Source organism: Ranitomeya imitator, chromosome 2 (assembly GCF_032444005.1).
Source record: "Ranitomeya imitator isolate aRanImi1 chromosome 2, aRanImi1.pri, whole genome shotgun sequence".
NCBI classification, from domain to species: domain Eukaryota; kingdom Metazoa; phylum Chordata; class Amphibia; order Anura; family Dendrobatidae; genus Ranitomeya; species Ranitomeya imitator.
In genome coordinates this window covers 26,900,048-26,910,419 of record NC_091283.1, presented here as the reverse complement: position 1 = coordinate 26,910,419, position 10,372 = coordinate 26,900,048, and the positions used below count along the sequence as shown (strand labels likewise).

At 44.7% G+C, this 10,372-nt stretch overlaps 1 protein-coding gene across 1 annotated transcript; it reads right to left on the bottom strand.

Moving 5' to 3' along the window:
* Positions 1–8,339: 8,339 nt before the first annotated feature.
* LOC138667850 (olfactory receptor 6F1-like) lies at positions 8,340–9,338 on the bottom strand. Its single transcript, XM_069755936.1, has one exon. It carries the CDS (start codon positions 9,336–9,338, stop codon positions 8,340–8,342), a length of 999 nt encoding a protein of 332 aa, XP_069612037.1.
* Between the last annotated feature and the right edge of the window lie 1,034 nt (positions 9,339–10,372).

The window sequence follows — 10,372 nt, the reverse complement described above, 5'->3', positions numbered from 1 at the left end:
GCCCCATAAGATGCTCCATACAGACACTTGCCCCCATATAATGCTGCACATGGCCACATAAGATGCACCATACATATATTTGCCCCCATATCATGCTGCACATGGCCACATAAGATGCCCCATACAGATATTTGCCCCCATATCATGCTGCACATGGCCACATAAGATGCACCATACATATATTTGCCCCCATATCATGCTGCACATGGCCACATAAGATGCCCCATACAGATATTTGCCCCCATATAATGCTGCACATGGCCACATAAGATGCTCCATACAGATATTTGCCCCATATGCTGTTGCTGCGATTAAAAAAATAAAAAAATTACATACTCACCTCTCAGGCCCCCGGCACTTGCTATACTCACCTTTCCCGTTCCACCACTGACCGCCGCTGTGTCTTCCCATCCTCTGCGCCGACGTTCAGGAAGAGGGCGGCGCGCACTAATCGCGTCACCACCCCCTCTGACCTGAGCCTCACTGCGGAAGACACAGCGGTGCCACCGGTGGCACAAGGAGCAGGTGAATATCGCGCACTGCCCTCGTCATACTTACCTGTTCCTGGCGCCGTCGCTGCAGGTCTGTTCCCCGACGCCGCATTTTCTTCCTGTAGTGAGCGGTCACCGTTACTGCTCATTACAGTAATGAATATGCGGCTCCACCTCTATGGGAGGTGGAGCCGCATATTCATTACTGTAATGAGCGGTACCATGTGACCACTCACTACAGGAAGAAGCTGCAGCGCTGGAAGAAGGAGGGACGTGCAGGGACCGCGCCAGGTGTAGGTAAGTATAATTAGACAGCCCCCGCTCCCCCTCCCCTGCCGACCGCTGGGTATGACTCGAGTATAAGCCGAGAGGGGGACTTTCAGCCCAAAAAAGTGGGCTGAAAATCTCGGCTTATACTCGAGTATATACGGCAACTGGATTAGATGCAGTAAAAATTGAGATACGCAGGTGGTATAGTTAGTTTCACAGGCGGGCTACTCTGCTGACGTGCAGATACTGCTCTAGGCCCAAAACTATTCACTGGATTAGATGCAGTGAAAATTGAGATACACAGGCGGTGTAGTGAGCTTCACATGCTGGCTACTCAGACAATGCTACTAGCCCAAAAGGATTGGCTGAGCTAGATTACACCAAATGCTGTGACAAACACTTGCACAGCACTGGCACAGACCTGCCTGGCAAACAGTGCTATGAACTGCTGTAACCTACCCTGAAAAGGGCTGATATTACAACTAGTCCCGACTCCTCCCGACTCCCTAAACCTATCTCTCTGAAAATTCGCTCCAAAAAAACACTCTTAGACTGTATAGCGCCCACAGCAGCAGCGGTGCCGTCTAACACTAAGCTGCAGCAGTGAGGAAATGGTGGCGACGGGGCAAATGGCTGGTTCTTATAGGGCAAGGACATGTGACATACACAGCCAATGACACATGCCCTTGCTTGTGTGCGTGCGCACTGCTGATAGGCTGAGAGACTGCACCGCCCCACTGTGAATGCGGGAAAGAAAAAAAAAAAAAAAGATCGGCGTTATTTCAGCACAGATCTATCCCCCCCCAATATACACTGAAACAGTCTATTAACAATGATGGACAGTTTTAATGTGAAAATCAAGTTAGGCTTTTGGTGAACGAACAGTTATCGAACAGCCGAATTTTAAGCAAATTGTTCAAGTTCGTCGAACGACTCGAACACCGCCCAAAACAGCTCGAATTTGAAATTGGCGAACAGTTCGACTCAAACACCGCTCATCTCTAATCCTGACTGCCATTAGGTACCAGGATGAGATCCTCAGACCCCTTGTGAGACCATATGCTGGTCTGGTTAGCCCCGGGTTCCTCCTAATGCAGGACAATGCCAGACCTCATGTGGCTGGAGTGTGTCAGCAGTTCCTGCAAGATGAAGGCATTGAAGCTATGGACTGGCCCACCCGTTCCCCAGACCTGAATCCAATTGAGCACATCTGGGACATCATGTCTCGCACCATCCACCAATGTCACGTTGCACCACAGACTGTCCAGGAGTTGGCGGATGCTTTAGTCCAGGTCTGGGAGGAGATCCCTCAGGAGAACATCCGCCGCCTCATCAGGATCATGCCCAGGCGTTGTAGGGAGGACATACAGGCACATGGAGGCCACACACACTACTGAGCATTGATTTTCAGCATCATTCCAACTCCAGACCTCCATGAGATATTAGTTGTGATTTACATTGATCATTTTTAGGGTTTATTGTTCTCAACACATTCCACTATGTAATGAATAAAGATTTACAACTGGAATATTTCATTCAGTGATATCTAGGATGTGGGATTTTAGTGTTCACTTTATTTTATTGAGCAGTGCATATATATATAAATGAATTAAATAGATAACATTTCTGGATGGGTTAGGTTGCTCCACTTCCCAAAAAAATGTAATAAAAAAGTATATTTCCAACCATAAGGCTACGCACACATGATTTCTTTTCAGGCGGGCGACCCTGCCTAATTTTTCAAGCAAACAACACTTCAGGAAACGCCGGCATTTTTTTAATCTTTGCAGCGTCTTTTTATTTGTTGTTATTTCTCCGAGTGCTTTTTCGCCAATTTTGGCCACTGGTGTTTTTATTCATTTGGGGGTTTTTTTGTGTGTGTGTTTCTGGGACATCTTTTATACTGGCGTTTAGGTATATGCGCACATTTTTTTTTCACTTACAGGTGGATCCGTTCTGAAACCTGCCTGTAAAAGCGCGAATGTTGAATATAATGAACACAGATGTTTCTATGTGAAAACAACTCGATGTTCAGATGGGAGGAGATCTTTCAGGAGAACATCCTCCGCTTCATCAGGAGCACGCCCAGGCGTTGTACAGTAGGGAGGTCATACAGGCACTTGGAGGCCACACACACTACTGAGCATCATTTCCTCGTCTTTTAGCTACTTCAGGTTTTCAAGACTCCAAGCAGTTTAACAAAATGAACTGACCATTCTTCAGGCGTTTTCCGCTCTGAAGACACCTTATATGCTACAATGCAAGTAAATGGAAGGTTCTGAAGATTCTCGGAAGTCTCCTGGGCGTCTTTTTCAACAGTTTACCTACGGTACTTATTTCTTTTTTTTAAAAAGTCCAGAAGATGCCCCCCAAAACACTGGAAAAATGGGGAAAAAAACACCTGTGACCAAAAACAAAGAAAAAGTGCTCAAGAAACAAGCCAAAATGCTAAAAAAGGTTTCTTGGAGAAAAAAAAGGCTGGGATTTCCTTTTTCTTTTCATGTATTCCTCTGATAGGCCATAATTATAGAACATCTGTCATTTCCAAAGAAACTAAATCCAAAAATACATTTGTTACTGTTTTTTAATATAAATAATAAAAACAGACGCTCTCAAAGGCGTTCGAGATTCGTCAATCAAAAACTTACATTTTTCCGCTTGCTATCTAATGCAATTTTTATCTTCACCTAAAATATATTTTCCTAAATGGTAACATTAATAACATCAATGGAGGGTAACCCCAGGTCTACATCATTGATAACGATTCTCAGCGATTCCGCGCATGCATCATTTTTAAAGGATTCCATCATTAATTTCCAATTGGGAAAAGCAAAGGGAGCTTCATGGCCGAATAGCTTTATGCAGCCGTACATCACCAAGCACAATGCTGAGCATCGGATAGAGTGGTGTTAAGCGATGGAGGGGGGAAAATGAGCGGCTGGACAGAGCCCGGACCTCAGCCCCATCCAATAACTACACCAGGGATTGTGAACACCCCCCAACATCATGGTCTGACCCTACAAATGCTCTTCTAGATGAAGGGGCAAAATGTGGAAGTGTGTTGTGGCGGTCACAATATTTTTGCCATATAGTGTAAATATGAGGAGGAGATTCATAACACACTCTTTCCAAAATTGCAGTTGTTTCTTTTTATTTATAGTGAAAAAAGCAGAGATGCATGCATAATACATAAACTGCTTATAAGCCAAGTGTTTGCAGGGGGACAACTGATGGCTCTACAGGAAAAATGAGGGATAAAAACTAAATCGCTATGCAGTACAAAAGTCAGGTGACCAGAAAGATGGAGAAAGTTAACTAAGTATCCACACAACGCTACATCAAAAATGCTCAATAATAAAGGAAGGGATCCTAAACAGAACAGACGCACTGCAGCAGAAGAATAATCAGTCCATCAGGCTTAAGAGGTACAAAAATCAACAAGACCCATAAGTATCAGAGGACAAAGTGCATGGTGCATTACCTGGAGATGAGGTGCAGCTAAACCCCAACGCGCGTTTCGCATCGGCTTCTTCAGGGGTTGTGGACAACAGTTATTAATCTACTGTTTTAATTAATTCTTTAATAAAATGTGCTGCTTTTTATTGTGATTGGTAGTTCGCCCTTTACTTCCATTTTTTGTTTGGGTACATATATAGACGACAATCAGTACATGAAGGTATAGACATGAAATGGAGGAGCACCTAAAGAATATGAATAATCTCATGACAGGCAAACAACGGGGAGAAAGTGTGGCTCATAGTCTCTAGCCTGTCAGTGGCTGTCATGTGGTGTACGGAGGTAGGTGATGGGGTCACACTGACATCGTCACCTGAATGTTCCCCCGAGAGGAGTAAGAAGCTTGTGGACGGTTATAGGAAGCGATTGATTGCAGTTATTTATTCCAGAGTGTGCAACCAAATATTAAGTGGAGGGTGCCAACAATTTTGTCTGGACCATTTTTGGGGTTTTGTGCGAAATTATGTCCAATTTGCCTTTTTTCCTATTTTTATTTTGTGTTGTCCCAATACCCATAAATGAAATAAACATGTGTATAACAAACGTGTGTAATTGTAATAATTTTCTGGGAGAAATACTTCATATTCTGGAACAATTTCAAGGGCACCAACACTTTCAGCCATGACTGTATGTATCATACTATGCACATTGTATCTATAATATAACGGTGGGAGCGTCACTCTGTCCGAAGCCTTTATAGACTGCGCAAGCGTGACGCACCGCACCTGTGCAGTCTGGACAAGAGTGACGCAGCCGAACTTACTTATCCCCGCCAATATACTGGCCATGGGGGCTCCACACACCCGTGTATCCCCCATAATATAGCGGCCATGGGGACTCCGTGCTCTGCAGCTCCGGTCAGGGTAGATGTAGAGCCCAGCGGAGCTCCAGGGCCTTCGATGATGTCACCAGCATGTGACCAGTGACGCGAGTGGGCGGTGTCAGCCCTCGCTGTGCTGGCTGCAGGGGTGCTGTATCCATTATAGCCTGCGCCGCACTCAGGCAGTAAGTACAGCCACACGCACGCAGTACAGCCGCACTCGCCCGCACTCACACAGTACAGCCAAACTCACACAGTACAGCAACATTCGCCCGCACTCACACAGTACAGCCACACTCAGCCACATTCACACAGTACAGCCACACTCAGCCACAATCACAGTACAGCCACACTCAGCCACAATCACAGTACAGCCACACTCACGCAGTACAGCCGCACTCATGCAGTACAGCCGCGCTCAGTATAGCTGCACTCAGACAGTAGAGCCGCACTCAGTATAGCTGCACTCAGACAGTACAGCCGCACTCAGGCAGCACAGCCGGAGAGAGAAAGATGGGAGCAACATATGGCAGAATGGAAACAGGAGCAGGCAGAATGGGTGCAGCACATTACAACAGAATGGGGGCACAGGATGGGAGCAGCACATGACAGAATGGTTGCGCAGGATGGGAGCAGCACATGACAAGACTGGGCGCAGGATGGAGCAGCGCATGACAGGATGGGGATGCAGGATGGAGCAGCACATGACAGGATGGGGACGCAGGATGGAGCAGCACATGACAGGATGGGGACGCAGGATGGGAGCAGCGCATGACAGGATGGGGACGCAGGATGGAGCAGCACATGACAAGATGGGGACGCAGGATGGAGCAGCACATGACAGGATGGGGACGCAGGATGGAGCAGCACATACAGTGGGGCAAAAAAGTATTTAGTCAGTCAGCAATAGTGCAAGTTCCACCACTTAAAAAGATGAGAGGCGTCTGTAATTTACATCATAGGTAGACCTCAACTATGGGAGACAAACTGAGAAAAAAAATCCAGAAAATCACATTGTCTGTTTTTTTAACAATTTATTTGCATATTATGGTGGAAAATAAGTATTTGGTCAGAAACAAAATTTCATCTCAATACTTTGTAATATATCCTTTGTTGGCAATGACAGAGGTCAAACGTTTTCTGTAAGTCTTCACAAGGTTGCCACACACTGTTGTTGGTATGTTGGCCCATTCCTCCATGCAGATCTCCTCTAGAGCAGTGATGTTTTTGGCTTTTCGCTTGGCAGCACGGACTTTCAACTCCCTCCAAAGGTTTTCTATAGGGTTGAGATCTGGAGACTGGCTAGGCCACTCCAGGACCTTGAAATGCTTCTTACGAAGCCACTCCTTCGTTGCCCTGGCGGTGTGCTTTGGATCATTGTCATGTTGAAAGACCCATCCACGTTTCATCTTCAATGCCCTTACTGATGGAAGGAGGTTTGCACTCAAAATCTCACGATACATGGCCCCATTCATTCTTTCATGTACCCGGATCAGTCGTCCTGGCCCCTTTGCAGAGAAACAGCCCCAAAGCATGATGTTTCCACCACCATGCTTTACAGTAGGTATGGTGTTTGATGGATGCAACTCAGTATTCTTTTTCCTCCAAACACGACAAGTTGTGTTTCTACCAAACAGTTCCAGTTTGGTTTCATCAGACCATAGGACATTCTCCCAAAACTCCTCTGGATCATCCAAATGCTCTCTAGCAAACTTCAGACGGGCCCGGACATGTACTGGCTTAAGCAGTGGGACACGTCTGGCACTGCAGGATCTGAGTCCATGGTGGCGTAGTGTGTTACTTATGGTAGGCCTTGTTACATTGGTCCCAGCTCTCTGCAGTTCATTCACTAGGTCCCCCCGCGTGGTTCTGGGATTTTTGCTCACCGTTCTTGTGATCATTCTGACCCCACGGGGTGGGATTTTGCGTGGAGCCCCAGATCGAGGGAGATTATCAGTGGTCTTGTATGTCTTCCATTTTCTAATTATTGCTCCCACTGTTGATTTCTTCACTCCAAGCTGGTTGGCTATTGCAGATTCAGTCTTCCCAGCCTGGTGCAGGGCTACAATTTTGTTTCTGGTGTCCTTTGACAGCTCTTTGGTCTTCACCATAGTGGAGTTTGGAGTCAGACTGTTTGAGGGTGTGCACAGGTGTCTTTTTATACTGATAACAAGTTTAAACAGGTGCCATTACTACAGGTAATGAGTGGAGGAAAGAGGAGACTCTTAAAGAAGAAGTTACAGGTCTGTGAGAGCCAGAAATCTTGATTGTTTGTTTCTGACCAAATACTTATTTTCCACCATAATATGCAAATAAAATGATAAAAAAACAGACAATGTGATTTTCGGGATTTTTTTTTCTCAGTTTGTCTCCCATAGTTGAGGTCTACCTATGATGTAAATTACAGACGCCTCTCATCTTTTTAAGTGGTGGAACTTGCACTATTGCTGACTGACTAAATACTTTTTTGCCCCACTGTACCAGGATGGAGACCATATACCAATATAAATGCTCGCCACCCGGGCGTAGAACGGGTTCAATAGCTAGTTTATCAATATTCCTTGGCACTATGGCTAGGTTTTCTCCCTTTCTTCTAGTGTCTATAGTGAAAAAGACCGAGGAAGGATAAAAAAACATCAGTAGTTTATGGTGCTCACTTCCCGGCACCTCTGGAGTTTTTTGCATCTCTGCTTTCTTCACTTGAAATGTAAAAAAACTGCAATTTTGGAAAAAGAGTGCGGCGAATATCCTGCTCATACCGTTCTGGGCTTACAAACCCTGGTCCACCGGCACCTCTTCTTTTTGGAATTGGCCACTTTACGCCAAGTAACGCTACAATGAAGAGTGGCCATGGATAACGTTGCTGGAGATATCAACCAAGCTCAGGGGCTTGGAGAATCAAGACACATGGCAGTCATAAGATTCCGTATGTACCCTACAAATAACACATAGACACCAAAATGTCAGACATTTAATTGTGTGCTGTAAACTAATATTTGTACCAACTTTAAAAAGTAAAGAAAAATATTGATGATTTCTGACGAAGGGAGAAATTCTACATGGGGTCTTGAGAAATTAAAACAATCTTCCAAAACGTTGTTATCGGCAATATTAAGACTCTAGTCGACTGCGCGTTGATCATCTTTATCTCACGCGGTGCACAACTGATGTCATGGTGTAAATGATGAGGTCACATTCACGCATCATGTATGTACAGTGAGGACTAACGTTGGAAGCCATTTTTATTTTCTAGGCAGATTATGGCTTTGATCACATGGACTCAATAAAAAGTCATTTTCACTTTTTCTCAACATATGTAAAGTTTTGATCACCGCACCTTTCACCTCCTGGTTCCGCAGACAGTATATGATAGGATTCATTAAGGGAGTTACTACACAGTAGAAGATGGAGATCACCTTATCCATGGAAAACCTAATATGGGAGGTGGGCCGAATGTACATGAATATGACAGTCCCATAAAAAATAGACACCACGGCCAGGTGGGAAGCACAAGTGCTGAATGCTTTCCTCTGACCATTAGTTGATGGGATTTTTAGTACCGCAAAAATGATGAGGCTGTACGACACCATGATTAGGAAAAAGCAGCCCAAAATAACACTCCAGGACATGACCATAAAAGCAAACTCTCCTGCTGATGTGTCCTCACACGAGAGCTTTAGGAGAGGGGCGTAATCGCAGAAGAAATGGTCTATAAAATTGGGAAAGCAGAATTTCAAAGTGGAAATCCACATAGCTGGAGGGGAAGCAGCGAAGAGGCCACCGACCCAAGCTCCAAGAGCCAAATTAATGCTGGTTCTACTAGTCATCATCGTGGCATAATGAAGGGGCTTGCATATGGCTAGATATCGGTCATAAGCCATCACTGCAAGAAGACAGTTCTCTGCTGCTCCAAAACCAAACAGAAAGTAGAACTGAGCCAGGCAGAATGGGGAGGAAATCATTTTTTGTCGAGTCAGTAAGGTATCGAGCATTTTCGGAACAGTCACCGTGGTGTAGAGCACCTCCAGCATGGAGAAGTTGGCTAGGAGTAAGTACATGGGTTTATGTAAACGCTTGTCCACTGCCACCAATGTAACGATGAGGAAATGGGCTCCAATAGTGAGGATGTACATACCCGTGAAGAGTGCAAACAACACAACCTCAAGCTCCCGTAAAGTTTCAAACCCAACGATGATGAAGGAGGAGGCAATACTGCGGTTCCCATTGTCTGCTTTTGGCATTCTACCTAGAACAGGATAGTCATATAATCAGAGATTGAGACGTTTCAAAGAATTACATGAATAAAACAGGTCAAGAGGTAAAAAATAGTATCACACCCACTATGAGGAACGGATATTGTGACCAAGCTCAAAAAGAGCACAAGAGTGTGTGATCGGGTAACCTCAGATGCGTGACACAAACCTATATATGTAGACTATACAGCTCTACCCCCCAGGGACAATTCAGAAGACATTTCAGATTCTTAATTAATTGGGAGTCCTAGATTACTACTTCTGCTGCACAGCCAACATGAATGATGCCAGATGTCCTACGTAAGAAAAAAAAAAAAAGTCATCTTTTGGAGTGCTCTTTTAGGACGCAATTTTTTTTCCCGTCAAAGCTGAAAATCTTGTGAAACTTATCTCAGGATATCTTAAATAAAAGAAGTAAGGAAGAAAGGAATAGAAGAAAGGGTACATCTCTAGATCTAGAACATGTTTGCAGATTTTAGTTGTTGGAAGCCCCGGTCTATGCCAAACATCTTTAGAAGGCTCCAATTTCAGAGAATATCATCTGCGGCTTTCACCAAATGCCTGTTCAGTTTATTTCATTCATGAATTAGCAGACGTATGAAAATATAGTATTCCAAAAGCGATCTGCGGCCGTTCCGTATGTAAATATGCTTTTATGAGGCCTCGAGAAAGTGTATTCACATGCGAAACGGCCCCATATAATGCTTTCATGTACCTGCTATCCATGAATAAAGAAACTGAATGGACATTTGATGAGTGCCACAGATCAAATTCTCTGAAATTAGATTATTCTATGGTTCTGCTTTGTATCACTGAGGGTTCCTGCCGCTGCCACGACAAATCCCTACATGGACCTTTAATGTTTCCTTAATGTGATTGCTGCCTGTGGATAGCTCCAGTTCTTTGCTTAGTTTCTTTAGAAGGCTTTTCTTATAAAGTGACATGCGGCGCTGCATTTATTATGGTGCCATTTTTCTCTGATCAGAGGAGAGGTTCACAGTGATCACACTCGGCAGGGCGTC

Coding starts and splice junctions, on each gene's coding strand:
- LOC138667850 (XM_069755936.1), bottom strand. CDS start 9,338: ATGCCAAAAGCAGACAATGGGAACCGCAGTATTGCCTCCTCCTTCATC.